Source organism: Rhagoletis pomonella, unplaced genomic scaffold (genome assembly GCF_013731165.1).
Source record: "Rhagoletis pomonella isolate Grant_MI unplaced genomic scaffold, Rhpom_1.0 Rhpom_scaffold_00002, whole genome shotgun sequence".
Taxonomy (NCBI): domain Eukaryota; kingdom Metazoa; phylum Arthropoda; class Insecta; order Diptera; family Tephritidae; genus Rhagoletis; species Rhagoletis pomonella.
Genome location: NW_023458556.1, coordinates 3019770 through 3038866, shown reverse-complemented (window position 1 = coordinate 3038866; position 19097 = coordinate 3019770). Strand labels below are relative to the sequence as shown.

The following is a 19097-nucleotide window of genomic DNA, read 5'->3' as shown; positions in this document are numbered from 1 at the left end:
ATTTCTTACAATCGGTGTATTTACCATGAAAAAATCAAACACTAACTTGGTTGGCTCAGTGGAGCCTGGGCTTCGGCGAATGTATGTATGTATGTCTGAAATAGCAACAAAACATTAACTCCAAACAAATAAACATATTCTTACCATATACATATGTAAATAATCCAAAGTGAAACAATCTAAAACAGAAACAAATATTTTAATATTTCATCAAAGATTTTATTGCGTAAAATTTAATTTTTTCTAATTGTCAATATATTACACTTAAAATAGGTACAATATTTTAGAGCATAACTTTTAACTACAGATAACTACAGATAAGTATTATCTTGTGATAAATCCATTTTTTAATAAAACGTTATTTTCAAATAAAATAGTCAATATACATATGAACAACTTAATGACCGTATATATGTATATATACACACACACCATATTTGCATCCGTACATACTTGGATTTGTAAGGATGTTTGCATATTCATATAATTACACTATATAAAGCTGATTTCAAATCGATTGTTCAAATAATTATTGCGATTTTCTGAAAACATGAAATTAATTCGTTGAAACAATAAATGTAGATTTGTATGCATGCATATGTGTGCAGACATATGATTTTTTGATATATCCGGCTGGGCGGGCGACTCTCGTTTTTCTCCCACTATGGGGACCAATATACTATATATGTATTAGGGATCTTTTAAATGTTATATTCGCAATATGTAAAATAATGCGACTCATTCGCATAACGAATACGAATGCAAATATTCGCGACATCACTGATATGTATATAAACACATAAATAAATGATATGAAATGAACTGGAAGGTCTACTAGGTGGTCAACTAGTGGGTCAGCGGATCGATTATGGACTTCTCCAGATAACAGCGATCTTGGGCAGCCAAAAATCCGATTTACCGGTCAAGTCTTGCTACCTCGCCGATTAGGTAGGCTCAGCGGGATTTCATGAAGGTGGAGGAGGACAATCAATGGGCAAAGCCAATAATTTGAATCGTATGGAAAGCCTCAGGTGACTTGCTGCCAACGATCGGTGGAGGAAGTCTCAGTAACGGCATCAGAATTCAGAGTTTGCACTCGACGATCAGAAGATCAGAGGAGTCATAGAAGAGCGCAATAAAGAAGGTACCAATTGGAATTGTTGGGTCCAATCTGCTTTGACAAAGGGATCGGGAAAACCGAGATCCACCCTGTACAGATGCTGGCTGGTTATAGGTCCGTGAATTAAAATAAGTCTAAGCCAAAAATTGTCGTCTGAAAATTGTTGAAGCCTTAAATATGCTATAACGACGGCGGGAGCTTATGCAATGCTTAAACTGTGGCATTCAGTGTAGTTATAGGAGATGCTCCAACAGTTTGCTCCGGGTATACCCACCTGCGATCGAATGATGGTCAATAAAGAGTCAACGAATCGAAATACAATCCAGGGGCCGTGCTGCTCTGCAACGAATTCGTAGAAATTATGGCGAGGTAATGTTTACAAAACCGACATTTAAACTTAGGTTAATCAAGTAGCACTCGTGGAAGCTAAAGATAATTTATTTACAGTTTACACGAAAATAATATCAAATTAAATTGTTGAATACACATTTTTGAGCAATATCGGATCGACTTATATCTATTTCAATATCATTGCACACATATGAATACATATACTACGAAATGTGCTTCGCCCAGAAAGTTTTTCATCTGATCTTCATTATGCCATTTCTACGACTAAGAAGGGCATTACCGTCACCTTATCTGATGTTTTGCGCCATTGAAAGATGTTCCAACGGTAGCGCAAAGATATTTCGCACCATGTTTTGTCGCCAAAAAAGCACAATGAAAAAGTAGTTGATTTCAATAAATTTTTCTACTCGCAATTGCATATCGGGTACTACCGTTACACAATCTCTTGATACTTTTTTACATCTATCATATGTGGTTTCGTTCTAAACTATTAAATTTTTAATACACGATTTTATTTATTATTTCGATATATGTATGTATGTATTTGCCATATCACTTTTGGTAATCTAAGAACACGCGAGTGTGTCCGATATATGCAACTGTCTCTTTCGTCCTACAAACTACAGTACAGTACAGTACACGCTATGGATTAAATTAAAATTTAGTCGTATAATAAATAGCTGGAGCTGGTTTATCGTATTTACATACATAACTGTTGCGTGGTGTGTTTTGTTTTTGTTCGCTCAATCAGCAGCACCAGATAATATTGCACCTCAAGACAGTGAACGCTTTGCTGAATCTGCCACTACTCCCCCACTCTTTCGCTCGGCCACTCGGATCCCCGACCGTATCAGTGTCGGTAAGCCATCATTTCCGCGTAGCGCGTCGCATACGGTCATGAGATCCTGTCGGGTGTCTGGCGTTGTTGCGGTGGTTGGTGTAGGTGCTGAGTTGGGTTCGCCCTGTCAGTCACCGCAGCCGGTGATGCCGCATTGAACTCGCAGTCTGACGGCGAGCCTGGGTAGGATCGCTCGGATACGGTTTTTGGCGGGGGTTGTCCGCCGCTGGGTGGTGAGCAGTGTGGTGATCGCGTCGCTGTCGATGGGGGCGGGGTGGAGTGTGGCGAATGCGATTCGGATGAAGAGCGCCGGCAGAACGGGTTAAGGCCATTGAATGGGGCTGCGAGCAGATGAGGTGCCAAGTGTGGGAAGCCTGGAAGCCCGGTTAGACCGGGAAATAGTAGCGGATTGCTTGGGTGATTGAGCAGAAGTCGCGGATCAGCCATGAAAGCTGCTTCTGGGAAGTTTTGCGCAGGTGGCATTGCCGTCGGCAAGTGTTGTTTGAGTGTGTCGAAGCTTAGCGGCGGCAAGCCGTGGGAGCCAGCATAGAGGCGTGCTAGGAATTCGGCTTGTATTGAGTTCGGTATAGCGCAGTTGGAATTGCTGGCGTGGCTAAAAGCTTTGCTATTGTTCGTCACCATGTGTTCGGGTAGAGAATCGTGATGGTGATTATCGCCTGTGGAGAGTAATTTGCGATGCAGGTTTAGGTTGGAGCTGTGACGATCTCGGCTTCGTTTCGAAGGGAAAGCAGCATTGCAACCGTCGATGTTGCATTTGTGGTGCAGCTTAAGGTGCACATTTTGGTAGTGAGTTTTTAAGTGGAAGTGATTCTGGAACACCTCTCCGCAAGCCGTGCATTTCAGCGGGTTGTCTTTGTCGATGGGTACCTCAGCTTCCTCAGTCAGAAAATCGGTATGCGTTTCTTCGCCGGCTTGCTGCCGAAGGGATTCAACTGGCGCCGTAGGAATGTCGAACGTTTCTCTACACTTTAATGCAGCCTTTGGCGGAAGAATATTGTTGTTATTATTTTTAATTTGACATTCTGGTTCTGCGCTTGATATGTTCATTTTGCTTTCATCTACATCTACGAGCTCGCTCTTTATTTTCACAAGCTTACTTTCAATTTCCTCCGGAGTTGAATTTGTTGTTGTTTCTAGAGGTGGTCCTTCGATGAGTTCCTGCTTAATCGTGAGTTGTGGTGTGTCAGCGGTCGCTGTGGATGTGGCGTTCACATCATTTACTTCCGATTTCCTTCTGTGTGCGGCAGATAAGTCCAATGAGTGTTCTTGCTCTTGCGGTTGGCTTGAGTCAGTTCCATTCAGAATATCTTGCTGTCGTTCATATTCACCGTCTATTGGCTCTGACTTCAGTTGAGTGCTTGAAAATAGATGTTGGCGTGCCATTGCCGTTGGTTCACTAGTCGACGTAGATGGTGTCAGCGGTGGTGACGGAAGAACTTTTGTACTCTCGGTGGCGTTTGAGTTGACCACTGTTGGACCTGGGCTCTCAGACTTTCGGGTTCTTTTGGTCAAATCCAGTGATGCGTTGTCTTGGGAATCGTCTCCCTTTGTTTCGTTGTCCTCAGAACACGTTTCTGGAACTGATTTTTTTACCGACAAATCGGCGACTAAATCGTATTCGTTGGAGTTATCACAGGAGTTTTCATCCGATTGCACAGTACATCGAACTGGGTTCTGACTCTTTCGCTTGCGTTTATTCGATGTGGAACCAGGCGTGTTTGCAGCGCTGCTACTACCGCCACTACCCACGCCCGGAAAGGTAGAGCTCTCAAAGTCGCCCCGCATACTGAACGAATCGGTTACACTAAGTGAGTCGTCGTTGCTCTCGCTACTGTGCTGCTCAGCCACGCCCGATTCGGCATCGCGGTCACCGCTGGGTACTTTACTGGAAGATGGTTCTTTGGTATGCTTGTAGTCAGTCGTTAAAGGCGAGGTGAGATCCATATCGTGACTGTTGTCTTCTACATCGGAGGCGTCGTCCCCGCCGCCATCGGTGTTGTAGTCCTCTGAGTTGGTTTTCTCCAAAATACTATCACCTTCGTCACCCACCACCACAATACCCTCTCCCTCGTCATCGTCATCATCGTCGTCGTCGTCGTCGTCGCCTATGTGAATGCCGCCATCCAATATGCTATCATCTTCGTCATCGTCCAACTGGCCCTCACTGCCTTGTCGGTGACGAGAGCGTGTGTCAAAGCGTCCCAACATGGCGCTGTCCATGTACGAACGGTGCATAAATTCAGCTGAGCCGTGTTTCATGTCATGCATGCTGGCCATTTGATGGTGCCTCATATCGGGCGGTGGTGTGAGCAGCGGAAAGCTGCCAAATGGATTGAGACCGGCCATCAGCCCGTTCGGTGGTTGTAAGAGCAACGGATGAGGTTGAGCTGTGCGCCCGTCGTGGGGAGATATTTTGCGCCTGAGGTGGGGAGAATGCAGCTTCGGGTTCGGATTGGCACTGTGGCGGTTTCGAGATCGGCGAGAACTGAACATCATACTACAGCCGTCTACGGTGCACTTGTGCATCTCTCGCAAATGTACCGCGGAAAAGTGGATCTTGAGCGCGCCTTTGTCACAGAAGGTCTTTAAGCAGACATTGCACTGCACCCGCTTTTTTCCTGTGACCGGGTTGATGAACTGAGTGCCCAAATTCGCAGGCAATGTGCCCCATTGACGTTTGCCCGGTGAGTGCGATTTGCGTCCAGGACGTAAGCTAACGCCGGAAGAAAATCTCGTAAGTCGTTGCGAGGAATGAGAGGACGAGTGATCGATGTGACTTGAGCGCGATTGACGAGATTCATGATGTTGACTTTGGTACGAATTGGATATGGCGGCGGAGCCAATGGATGTTGGTGGCGAAACAGGATGATGATGGTGGATGCGATGAGTAGGCGGCTGCTGAGCGTGCGAGGTGCCTGCACGTTCACGTATGTGACCCATGTTTCCACTGTCGCCCTGATGTTTAGACAGTTTTGCCTCCTCAGCATCTGGAGATTTCGAACGTATAGCTTGCTTGCTCAGGTTTAGGTTGGGATTAATTGTGGGAAAATGAGACGCGAGAAGGCTATGAGGCATTGGATTTCCGGAAGCAGCAGCCGCTGCAGCTATAGCCGCCACTTGATTACTCGTCAGGCCCGGAGGTAAACTGGATGCTGTTGGAACACCCGTAGGTGAAGCGCCTGGGCCGAGCGTCGGCGGCGGAGGCGGAGGTGGTGGTAAAGGAAAGGGCAACGGGTGCCCCGACATAGCCATCGCATTGAAGAATTGGTTGCTTTGAGCTGCAGCAGCCGCGGCCGCAGCGACTGCCGCATTTTTCTCCGACGGAGTGGAAGCCTCGTTGATGCGCCGACGCGCCTGTGCCAACATTGCTGCTTGTTGAGCAGCCTGTTGTTGCAGGTGCTGGTGATGCGCCAGCTCGTTTGGACTCATGCGCGCTGGTGGCAGCGGTGGCAAGCCGCCAAACGCCGTAGAACTGATCTTGCGAAAGTCGAATGGTTGCATGTTTTGCAGGTGACTAAGCGGGTTGTGCGGGTTTTGAGGCGAACCGCTATTGGCTGACTGCTGCATACTGCTGCCAGGACTACTCGCACTGGCAGCCGATGAGTTAGATGCTGAGTGGTGATGTTGACTGTTTGCACTGGCGTTCGATGTTGGCGGCGGTGGTGGCGGTGGCAAGCCACAAGCTGGCGAAGCCTGACCGCGAAAATAATTGGCCAAATGGTTTGGCGGCGACAAACTGTTGCTGCCCGATGCCGATGCCGCGGCCGAAAGCTTTTGATGAAGTTGCGATTGCAGTTGCATCTGCGCGTGCGCCAATGAACTCAAATGCATATTCATGGGAAGAGTTGCTGCCCTCGGCGGTGACGGACGGCGGCTTGGTGACATAACCATGGATGCTGAGCTCGTTGTCGCTGTATTGTGCTGTTGATGAAGCGAATTCCGTTTGCCGGACAAATCGTGATCGCCGCCACTTGAGCGCCGCGCAAGTTCCTGCTGCTGTTGCTGTAGTTGTTGTTGTTGTTGTTGTTGATGGTGGTGATGATGGTGCTGCTGCTGCTGCTGCAGCTGATGGCGCTCGTAACTGTATGCAAGTGCGGCGGCCTGTGCTTGCGCATGCGCTTGGGCGTGAGCGTGCGCCTTCTTCAGATATTCAAGCTCGAGGTCTTGCAGCTGTGCGCTGGTCGGCAGCGAGTGTGGTCCAGTGGCGATGGCGGCGGCAGCAGCAGCAACAGACGCTGGCTGCAGGGTCGGCGGCAGTGGGAGCGGGTAGTGTTGTGCTGGCGGGTATTGCTGTGCTGGATGTCGCTGCTGGAATCCGTTGCTGGAATTTTCCTGATTAATATTCATTAAGTCGCCGTTTTGGACAGATTAACGTTGTTGCAGTGGTTGCAGTAGTTAAGACTAGAATTGTTCGTTCCGGATGCTTACTGGAAAACCTGTCACGAGTATTGTCGCAGTCAATGCTTATCGTACAATCCTGAGTGCATGGATGCGACATGGCGATTATTACGCCACCAAAAACAACAACAGCCGAGTGTGAATGTGTTTGTTGAAATAGCCTAAAAGAAAGAAGAAAAAAAGAACAATGAGTTAAGCCTTGTTGAATATTTTAGAATAAAATTTTGATCTGTATTATTTAATATTAAGAAATAAATCCGCCACAAGCAAAATGGTCAACAGCCACCTTCAACTCAAACACACACATATGTGTGTCATCGCATCAGGACTGTCAAGTGGGCTTGGTGTGGACCCTTGTCATTGAGTAAACATGTCCATAAGATAACCTCAAACGCTGCACAGTCCTCAGTGTGCTGCGTAAACAAGCGCTTCAAGCCTGGCAGGAAAGCGACTCCTTCAAACCCTTTCCCGCATCACGGCTGTATGCATACATGTGTATGTACATTAGGGTGTCCCAGAACATATCTGATTATTAGGTTTAGAAAATTAATTATGCCAACACTCCCATTACTCCCTTATACATATGTACATAAAATTTAATTAACTTACAGCAAGTTTCACCAAACTATTTAAGTGGAAATTAACTTTAATTTTCGAATTTTCGGTTTCACCAATCAATTTTAATTTTGATTTAAGTGACCTATGCTCTGCACTTAAATAAAAGTTAAATCAGAATAACCACACTCAGATGTGTTACACGTTTAATCACCTGATCATTGTGTAACTGCTGCTTACTTGTATACCAGCCCTGCTTTTACAACACAGCGTGCCAAAGCTTTCAAAAGCTCTCAGTACAAATGAAAGCGAAAGCTAGTCCTAGTCTGTTTTACAACCACTTTTTACTCACTTAAATAAAGAGTTTATTGAAACGTAAAATTATTTAAATGAGAATTAAATACAAAATTAAATAAAATTATAAAGTTAATTTCCACTTAAATAGTTTGGTGAAACTGGCTGTTACAGCCGGTTTCACCAGCAGTTTAAACGAAAAATTATTTTTTTAATTCTTTCAATTTCCATATAAAGTTCAAAAAACTAAAATCATTTTTCACTTAAGTGGCTTTCGTGAAATTGGCTTTGGTTAAGTAGTTGTATTGAGATTGCCACACAGCACGCAATATGTACTTCTCTAAAATTTTTGAAACATTTATGCCGCTAAGTTGACTAAAGCCGGTAGATGTTGGCTTTTCCGCAGCCGCTTATCGCTAAAATCTGAGTTATCCTGCTGCTTTCAAGAGCTATTTTTGCCAATACCGATTGAACCCACCTCCATAGGATATTTTGATAGTTTGCTGTCAAAACAAAGCATCGAAGAGTAACTTTGTCGAACAGTGTGGTACAAGTTCGTACGGGTCTTCGTCATCCTACAGCAATAAGCCTTTAGATTTGTACGCCAACGAAAAACTTTGGGTCACCCTAATGCACTACGTACACGGGTGCGATGCTTTTGCGCGTATCGTTTTATTTGTCCTGCCATACAGCGCGACAGTTTAGTGCAATTGAATGTATTCCGCTCAAGAGACGCTTGGCTCGGCGCGACAAGGTATGCATTTGCGGTTAACACGGAATGACATTGGAATTGTGGAAATGTTCCGTTCTCGCTCGAGCGCTTGATAAACATAAACATATGCCCCACTACGAACGCACGCTCGCTCATGGAGGCTTGCATAATGAAGGCTACTTGATGTTTGCGTGGACACTACAGCACCAGCTCAAAATGTCGACTGGCTGAGCCAGGTTTCCACTCTCCAGGTTTCTATCGCTTGGCATTGTCCAAAGTATGCAGAACGAACCAAACGTGACTTCAGCTACATACCTTCAAAGCGCAAACATTCACGCACACTCACGCAGTCTGACATATGCACTCGCTCCATGCGTGTACGTACATTTTGATCGGTTCGCACGGCAATATGTACCTGCGGACTTGCGGCGGCCAAGTTCTCCTTCTCTATTTCGTCAAGTGGCCCATCAGCAGCACTTCTGTTAAGATCAAACCTTCGAGGTGACTCTGTATTGGTGCGCAAGTTGTTCGCTGTTGCTTGGTGTCGCTGTCCTCTTTTTGCTGCTTCACTTATTGCTACAGTCGTTGAGTGTCGCATATCAGTGAGAGTTTGAAGTGTCCATACAAAATTGTCACATCATTATTGTTATTTTTTGTCAAGTATTTTTTCAAGTAGTTACATACATAAATAGTTTGTGAACTCGAGTGAATATCACACTGGGAGGTCGTTTATCTATGTTAGTTTTCGTAAGAAATTCATTGAAATACTTCAGTTGACAATGCCGTGAGCTCTATTTAACGACTGACTGCATTGACTGAGGTGTAAATAAGCAAATAAATAGGAGGGCTTCTTCGTATGTTAGGTTTATGGTTTCCACGTTCATATTTATAAATTTATGCAAATGATATTCAAAATATTTTTTATGGAACAAAAATGAAAGATAATAATATAAGAAAAAAATTTGTATACACTCCCATTCTAATACATTTTTACTTTCAATTAACTATATTTATTATGTTGATTTCTCCTGATGATGAGGCATACGATGAAGACGAATCCGTGGCATTAAGGTTACCAATTGTATAAATTCCATGGGTACACTCCCGTCATGGGACTTTACCTAATAGTTTTACAATCAATAATTATTGTGTTACAATTTGAAAACCGCTGCACTAACTCTTACTTAGCTGAACTTTCTCTCCCTTTTACAATCGCTTCACCCGCACACGTATTGCTGCCTGACATTTTACGTTGAACAACGATTAATTTAATTATAAAAATTAATCTGTGTTGCGCCCTCTGGCGGATGTATCTATTAACAAAATGAAAAGTCGAGAAATAGATTCCTTATACCTATAGGCCGTTTACTGCATTTTTTTTATAAAAAATGTAAACACTTTTTTACCGGAAATTGATTTTGGAGCCATGATTTCTTCGTCAAATTTCATGTAGAATATTCCTATACCCTACCCGCAGAGTCGAAAAAAATCGTCAATGTAAATTGAGCCGCCCTAGCTTTTTCATTCTGATGTGAGGTGAAATTTGCATAGAAAAACGTTAAAAAAATAAAATAATTTAAAAAGTCAACATTTTAAAAAAGGTAAATTGTAATTAAAAGCTTTTGGTAGTAAGGCATAAGCAAACATACATATGTACATACATATGAGCTGGCGTGTTACAAAAGCAGATGTATGTTTTTTCGTATACAATTTTTGTACTAATATCTGAAATGTTAAAGTTTCATTTTCAAAGTTTTTAAATATAAAAATCGTTCCTTTTTTATCAGCCGAAGTATCTTGACGTTAAGTTACTAAAATTTCCATTACCAAAGTTTTGCTGATATTGATTTTAAACGAATTTTTAACGCAAATAAAACGCCAAATTTTTGTCGTATATATGTACATTAGACTGCATCACCAAAAAAAGTTGCGGTTTTCCGCCGGTATTACGAAATCTATTAGATTTTAAGACGTCCACCAAAATATTTCGGAAAAATATTAAGATTTAAACGAGCTGGGCCGATTTGAAAATACCTCCAAAAATTAAGTTTTTTATGAATAAAAATAGTTTCTTAAAGAACTTTTTGAAAAAAGTCCCCTCAGATGACAAACTAGATTAAGCTTAAAAAATCTGCATAAAAATATTTGAAAATCTTTTCAATTGAATCGCAAGAATGAGATTTTTGATGCTGTTTTTTTACTTTTTTCAAAGATTGGTTTACGAAAAACTTGAATAACTGGGCCAAAAAGGTTCTGGTTTAGAACTATGGGATCTCAGTAGAAGGGTATTTTCACACTGTTTTTATTTCTGGCCAAAAAAACGTCATTCGTGTCCCATCTTGTTTTTTCGAATACCAACACATCTTAATTCAACTTTGAATGACGTTCGTTCATCCTACCTTTCTCTTCCATCATTTGAATGAGTTCATTAGCAAGGAAATGAAAAAGGCAAGAAAATACCATTCCAAGTCTAAATCGGAAGAGTTAAGGTTCAGTTATTCAAGTTTTTCCTATACCAATCTTTGAAAAAAGTTAAAAAACAGCATCAAAAATCTCATCATTACGATTCCGTTCAAATTTTTTTTTAGATTTTTTTAATATTTTTATGCAAATTTTTTAAGCTTAAACCGTTTTGTCATTTGAGAGATTATTTCAAAAAAAATCTTTAAGAAACTATTTTTATTCATAAAAAACTCCATTTTTGGAGGTATTTTCAAATCGGTCCAGCTCACTTAAATCTTAATATTTTCCGGAAATATTTTGGTGGATGTCTTAAAATATAATAGATTTTATAATTCCAATGGAAAAATAGTACCGATTTTTTTTTGTATGGGGAGTGATGCAGTCTAATGTACATATATTTTTTTAATTAAATTTTTTTGCAAATATGTGACTACATATGCCAAATTTCAAACAAATCGGAGCATAAATACGGCTTTTCAAAATAACCCGACCCTGGCAAAATGGTTTCTGCTTACATCACCAGTATACATATATGTATTGAGAAAAGCAGCCAAATTAAACCACAAATAAGTTAGATATATGACTTATTTTCACGGTAGACCTTTCGCTGGAAACGCCCATATTGTAGCTTTTTTCTTTTCACATAATTTTTGTTACCCAAAATTTCTCATGGCACCTAACTTTTTGTATTCTTAATTTTAAGTAATTTAAAATTCTTTTTAGTGATAATCTGGTCAAAAGAGAATAATTGTTAAAAAACTTTTCTGAGTGACATTACTTACATATGTATAGTACAGTGCAATCCGGTTACAATGGACTCAACCGGACCGCATCGAATTGTTCATTATAACCGAGTGTCCATTTTATCAGAATATATTATTTTCCAATTACAAAGAAATAATGTCCAGATATAAATACAATATGGCATACTTTTCATGCAGGGTAAATGCCCGTTATTCCGTTCCGACATTTTTCTTAAAGCGCATAAACCACTGATCATCAAGAACCAACGAAGCGTCACTTACAGAAACTGATTGCCCATTTTGGCAGATTTCGGTGAACCAATGAACTTTGTCTAAGTATATATGTAGACATTTCCTATTGCAGAGACTGTTAGCTCTCTTTACTGAGTTCGGGGAATTACCGAACTTTGTTTATAACAGAGATTTTTTTTTAAATCTGGCCTTGACAGCCCCGGCGGAGTCCGTTATAACCGAGTCTATTTTAAACCAGTTTTTTTTTCCATTTGTTTGAACTGGGCCATGACCATAATTATTTATTCTTTAATCTTTTGAAAAAAATGTTATTTTTAGAAATTCATACTGGTTTCAATAAAAAAATCTATATTTATTGAAGAAAATTAAATAAATAATACGTGATGTGTGTGACACGCATCATGCACAAATATACGTTCAAACATACATATGTATGTATGTATGTATGAATGCATGTGTATGCACATAATCACCCTGCAGTAAAAATTTAGAGACAGTCTGACAAAGCGCTAGTTCCGAACTACATACATATATCAGAACTATCTCTGAACTAGGGCAAAACGGATGCAGAGCGGAACAGTTGAAACTTGCGGTGTAAATGTGCAAATGCTCACCACTCGTACAATACGAAAGTAGCTCAGCGACCCTCCGACACAAGCATCGTTGGTCGCGAGTTGAAATCGCGGTGAAGGCAGCTGTGAGTTTTCAAATTTAATGAATTTAAATTCTTGCGTGCAACTTAGAATAATTTTTGTTTAATAAAATATGTAACAAATCTGTAAAAAAAAAGAAAAAACAAAAAAAAATATCCAAAAATCTAATTTTAAAAAATCTGTCCAAAGCGGAACCGGTTAAAAACTAGTTGCCAAGTAATGCACTGGCCGACAGTTGCCACCACTAGTAACATCGCCGTGTAAAACTGGACAGTTGAAAGCATTGCTTGTGTATTGAGCTAGAACTAATACTGACGGCAAAAGGTCTAGTTCTACGCTAGTTTTGAGCTAGTCAGATTTTCTGCAGGGCACAGACAGAAACACACATGGTGTAGCAACTTTCAAAAGTAATTAACATTAACAATTGAAAAGTAATTTGCCACTAATGACATTTGTCAAAGCACTAAAGCGCACTTACATATATATGTATGTATATATATAAACATCTGTGAGTGAGAAGTGGTTCCCAACCAGATGCCACAAGCGCGCTTAGATTGTGTTTGAAATAGATTTCAATAGCTAGGCTCTGTTGGAAACTCCAAAATATTGCACGTTAATCATTTTAATATTAATATTTATGAATTCCTAATCCTTTTAATTTTATTGCAAATCGATAAAAAGTTATGTGTTATTTTTGGGTACAAATTAAATTCAAGGCGATAAGTATGAGCATTAAAGTGGTCCAAAAATGTATGTAAAAAAATAAGGTTTTTAATGCCGCCACCCCCTAGGATTGTTCTATACTGACAAAAAATATACCCCTATTTTTTAATTTTGAAAAAAAAAATTTTGCGCTCAAAGTTTTCAGCGTATTTTATAAGGGGAAAAAACAACTTTTCGTAGAAATAGTGTAGAATTCATGCAAATCAATATTTTTCGATCGGAAAACTTTGTATATCTTCAGGAGATTCGCAGTAATAATACCCAATTGTTCCCTTAACCATTTTTTCATGGTAACTATATTTTATAGGCCCTAGAAAATGCAATGGGGGACGAATAAAAAATCTTTAATCATAAAAAATGGTTAAATAAATAATTGGATATTAATATTTGAAGTCTGCTGAAGAGAACCACAGTTTTACGATTGAAAAATATTGATTTTCAAGAGTTTTATACCATTTTTACGAAAATTGGTTTTTTTCTCCTTATAAAATACATGGAAAACTTTGAGTGCTGTGAGCACTCCCTAAATATTTTTTTTGATTTCAAAATAAAAAATAGGGGTATATTTATTTTCGGTTCAGAACAATCCTAGGGGGTGGCGGCATTAAAATTCCGGCTTCATTATTTTGGACCACTCTAATGTGCATACATACATATGTATGTATTTTCAAAATAACTATTTCTTATTTAACATCCCATCGTCTTTAGCTACAATAGAGCTGTTCAGTATGTTGTGCATATGCTTTTGCGTTTGCATATTCGGTGCATTTGTAAACTCATAACAATAAAATGCACACGGTTGCCATGGCAGCAAACATCAAATTTGTAAATGTAATTCCAACTGCATTCAAGACCATTTCCACAACATCTTGAACAGCCCTAATGTATTGTTACTCAACATCCTGAACAGCCCTAATGTATTGTTACTCAACATTTTCCTTCTATCGATATGCAATGCAAAGAAGTTGGAAGCCGCTGACTTCAACACAAATGCAATGCAATCCGTAAACAGGTACATATGCATATATGTATGTATGGACATATATGTACTATATATGTATGTTAATAATTTTTGCTTTTATTGAAAATCATTCGCACAAATATACATACATGCATATGCACAAATAAGCTCCAGCGTCGGTGCAGCACTCTGAATGTACATATAAAAGCCAACTGATGTGCCGACGGACACTCTGCGTGTGTGTTAGCGAGTTGGTGGGGTGGGTCACAACGACATTATTAACAATAATTACAAGCAAGTGGTAAATATGTAAGTAAGTAAATTATGTGCGGCATTCGAATTGCATTTCAATGGCCGTTGCAACAATTGCCATGCGAAATCGCGTTTGTCCGTCAGTGTCTCTCTGTCTGAGACTGTCGCATTGCCGGAGGGCTGTCGGTGGCGCTGAGCACACGGTAATTTAACAATTATCTTTAACGACAATAATTCTAAAATAAAAATTCAAATACGATTACCTGCAACGCTGCAAACAAGCAATAAATGGAAAACGTTTAAGTTTTTTAAGGCAGAGAATTGTCTCCAGGGCTGACTGCCATCACACACACACACACACCCATACATGTGGCTTGCATGCGCATATTTGTATATATATATACAGGTACATATATATTAAGAAGTTTGCACACATTTGTAGAGTGAGGAGCAATGCAGGTATTCGATTCCCTGGCAATCAGACTATCGAAAATGCTGTCATACGCCAATGTCCATTTGTCGCTGTCAAGTAGCCATATTGGCATTGTTGTTGTTGGTTGTCATTTTGTGAACTGACAGTTGCACTGGGACAAATGCACTCTCTGCTTTGACATCGACATCGCCATCGTCATAATCATTGCCGTCATTCCACTTGAAACAGCCCCAAACCCCTTCTCTCTTTTTCCACATATTTTACGATCGCCCCAACAAAAGCCTCGGTTGCTGTTTGATCTCGTGGATGTGCAGTTTGTTACATATGGCAGTTTTATGATAATAATTTTTATTTTTATGTATGTACATACTCGTATGTACTTATTTATATAATATGTATGTATGTATGTATGTACCCACTCATTGCAAATCGCACATGTCAAGCAGCGGTTGGACGTTGTTGTCAAGTCATGACATTTTCAAGTCGCCATTTACCCTAAAATACTTTTTGTTTTTGATTTTCATAATTTTTATCCATTAAATCACGATGAATTCCACAGTAATAGCCCGTTCGATTTGATTTGAGTTGAGAGTGCGGCACATAAAATGATTGATTTTTTGAAAGGATTGTGTCTTCTATTTGAAGCAATGGGATAGTATGTGAGCCAAAATAAAAAAAAAATAATCTCTTCGATTGACAAAAAATATGATTTCTAGATATTGCGACGGTACCCATTGTAGCCTACCAACCGATCGATTGGTACGTCCGAAGAACGGTGTTTTGCTCCGAAGTTCGGTGATGGAAAAATCGATGAAATTAAATGCTTTACGCCAGTCAATGGGGAAATTACCGATAAACATAAAAATTTAAGCACAGAGAAACAATTAATTTATGAAATAGTACACGACTTTTAAGATATATTTTATGAGTAGCTTTTTCAACGCAGAAAAACCTCGGAGGTTTGCCGTTGCCTGACGTGGGGCGAGCGCTCTTAGAAAAAAACTTCTTTTTCCTAATCTAGATGTTGTCCGGCCAGGGATCGAACCACCTATAAAAGAAAGCTTTCGCACTCGAGGGGATATTTTCAACTTTTTTTGTATGAGGCCTGACCCGATCCACACCAGATCTTCGTTTTTTTAATAAAATAATAAATCGGTAAAACCACAATTTCCAATCACGCACCATTATATTGCTGAGATACATTCATATGAATATACACATATACATATGTACATAATGTACAGATTATGTGGGCAGCGACGATCAATTTCTGACTAAACAGTTAAAGTGTTGCAGACCCTTGAAATGGTTTCGTAGAAGCCATCACATATATCACACATCTACCATACAAAGTTGTTGCACACTTCGACTAAGTTGACAACGAATTTTGACACAAAGTAACCAAATTAGTTTGTATCTTGTGTCCCTTTTGTATGGTGTTTTGGCCGAATATGATTAACGTGGGACAAAGGCAAATTATGCACACTTTGGTGGTCGAAATTTATCACAAGCAGCTCTGAGTCAAGTCACAATGGCCCAAACCATAAAATGAGCCAACGACAAAGAAGATCCCATTTGATTGCTTTTTTTTTTACTATCAACCGAAACGAACCGGAAAATACACACATACACACTCGTACATATAAAAACAAATCACAACCAGAAAATATTAAAAAATTATAAAAGGTGTCAACGCGGTTATTTGAGTGATACTCCTTTATTGCCCTGCCACCACATGCCGCCAAGATAGCCGCAAACCTTTTATTTTTATTGGCATTTATTGGCTTTTATTGGCTGCCTTTCATATGTAAATCAGTGGATGTACATATGTAGGTATGTATGCGCTGCCGGCTTCATTAAAGGTGCTACTTACACTGCACGATCAACGATTTACTGAATTTGTCCGATCTCTGTAGATATTTATCTAAACGACGGACCGCTACTGCTGCAACAAAATAAGCAATTAATCGATTTCTCTCGCTGTCTTTTGGTGAGTTTGTGCATTGTGATCCAACTCTATTTGCTTTGTGGCCAATGCGCTTGATTAAATAAAGACACTGGTAGCTCATTAATTTATCTTAGAGATTACAAAAAGGTGACATATGTAGATGTAGGATCAGTTACCAGAGATTTTTATTGTATCCAAACCGTAAACCGTTTACGGGCTAAACTTTCTTGAACTTCTTTAATTTAATTAGTAACGCTGCAAGTGTGCTTGGAAACTTTAATGGTTTCCCGCTCATCAAGGGATGTTTTCATGTGTTTCAACTCCTGGCGATAACACGATAATACTTTATAAAGTACTAGGTACCGAAGGAGAATTACAATTGTGGTTGTCCGGTCCAAATCTTAGCATTTAGGTTTCAAGCAAAGCAAAAAATTCCATATAAAAAAACCTGAAGAAATAGCGATGAAAAATTTTCTTGTGTGAAGTTTCCTTAAAGCAGTACGGATTTCTTAAGAAATCTCGTTAAGCTTTCTACTACGGTTTCCTAAAGTTTTATGAGGACAAAGAGCACAAGGCAACCCATGCTTGTAACAGAAATATATGCCCGTTCCATTTTGTAAGGAAAGAGTGAGACAGCAGGCTGTGAAATATCAGACGTCAAAATTCCTTGGACACAATTTTTTCTTCACCGTTTTCTAAGCTTAAGGCGAACACACTTGAATTCAATCAGAGTGAACACCTTAGTGTTGGCTGCAAGGGTTAGGGACTTATCATCCGGGTACAAACGGTCTTTTGAGTTGCAGATTTCCTCCTCCTGTTAAACTCACTAATTTGAGATTCCCATAGAGGAATAGTTCTTGTTGATTACTTCGGTGACAGCTTCGTACTAAGTATGTATTCTGAGATACTTAAGGCTCAGTTGTGCAAAGTTAGCATTTAACTTTCTTTGCTTTTCAAGTATAGATATGTATCTTCCATATAAGTAACGTAACTCTTCTTATATCAATTTGGTGTATATATGTGTATTTGTAAAAGGTAACAGCAAATGCAAAAAAACAGGTGATTAGGGTTCGAAATTTCAGACTGTGGTATCGATACTGAGTACTCATTCTGGCATCCGGCTCATGGTATCGATACCTTAAAAGTATCAGTACTCAGTATCGGACTCATTGAAATATGTTGTTTGGGACACTAAAAGTATTTTATTTATATACCCAAAAGGTTTCTAAAAATTCTGCATTTTCGTGAAATTTGGGTTAAGGTTCATGGTCTTATTCATAAAAAATAACAAAGGTTTATAAACTGAAAAATGTATGAAAATTTCATTTTATTAAGCTCTTTAAACCTACTTTATTTTTTATGAATAAGGCCATTAAACTTTAACTTATTTGGTTTATGTTATGCAACAGACTACTCAAAATTTCAGTTTATTTTAAGTGATGGACAAAATTTAATGATAGTAATCCATATAAGCAAAGAAAATTGGGTTGCCAATGGAAGAAAAAACTTAAAAAGTGTGTTTTTTTTAAGTTTTCGATACTACGAGTACGAGTATCGAGTAAAATCACCAAATAAGGTATCCAGTATTAAAGTACTCATTTTTATTCCGTCAGTATCGATGCTTACTCAATATCGATAGTATCTATCGTTCGAACGCTACAGCTGATCTCAGCTGTAGGCATTGTTTAGCAATCAGCTGATAGTGGTTTTACTTAGAAATCTGTACGATGGAAAGAAGTACACACTTTTTTTCTCTCATATTACTCTCTCTCTCTCGTTTTCACTACCCAATCGAAGGCCACTACAACGTAGACATCAAAATTAAACAAACTTTAAAATAAAGTTATATTCGCCTTTTGGTTGGGTAACCATTAGGGAGTTCACAAGGTGTTGTATACTGTAGTATTGTTGTATGTCGTAAACTTTAAACGGCTACTATATTAAAGTGATTCGCCAGCTACTATAAAAGTCGTATTATGAAATGTCACACCATTAAAAAATATTTGGTTGCTGTTTCTAGTCCCCTAAACATTTATTTAGCCGTTAAAAACTTTACGACATACAACAATACTACACTTACGACCCCTTGTGAACCACCTATATGTATTTACTTAAAGCAAAGTTCGTTGAACAGAATCAGTATCTATGTGACACTTCTCAAGACAATTCGAGTTAAATTAAGCATATAAAATTGAGCCTTAAGCTCAATATATGTATGTATATACCGTACCGTATCGTCTTTGTTTCAAATAAAAACACAAATGATTTTGCGCCAAACAAGCTTTTGTTTACTTTGAACAGATTTATTTTTGGAGATTTTTTCGTTTGAACACGATTTGGTTGTGCACTTCACAGATGCTTTTTCATAATTGAGGAAAAA

General features: G+C 39.5%; 1 protein-coding gene across 5 annotated transcripts in view; it reads right to left on the bottom strand.

The window, feature by feature from the left end:
* Positions 1 to 232: 232 nt before the first annotated feature.
* The window catches only part of LOC118732573, a 92725-nt gene continuing 73860 nt past the window's right edge, over positions 233 to 19097 (bottom strand). For all 5 annotated transcript variants that reach the window (XM_036461704.1, XM_036461711.1, XM_036461717.1 and 2 more), the window contains exon 3: positions 233 to 6889. In XM_036461704.1, coding sequence (XP_036317597.1) covers positions 2367 to 6677 — 4311 coding nt within the window. In that variant the 5' untranslated portion in view covers positions 6678 to 6889 and the 3' untranslated portion in view covers positions 233 to 2366. The remainder of the gene's footprint in view (positions 6890 to 19097) is intronic.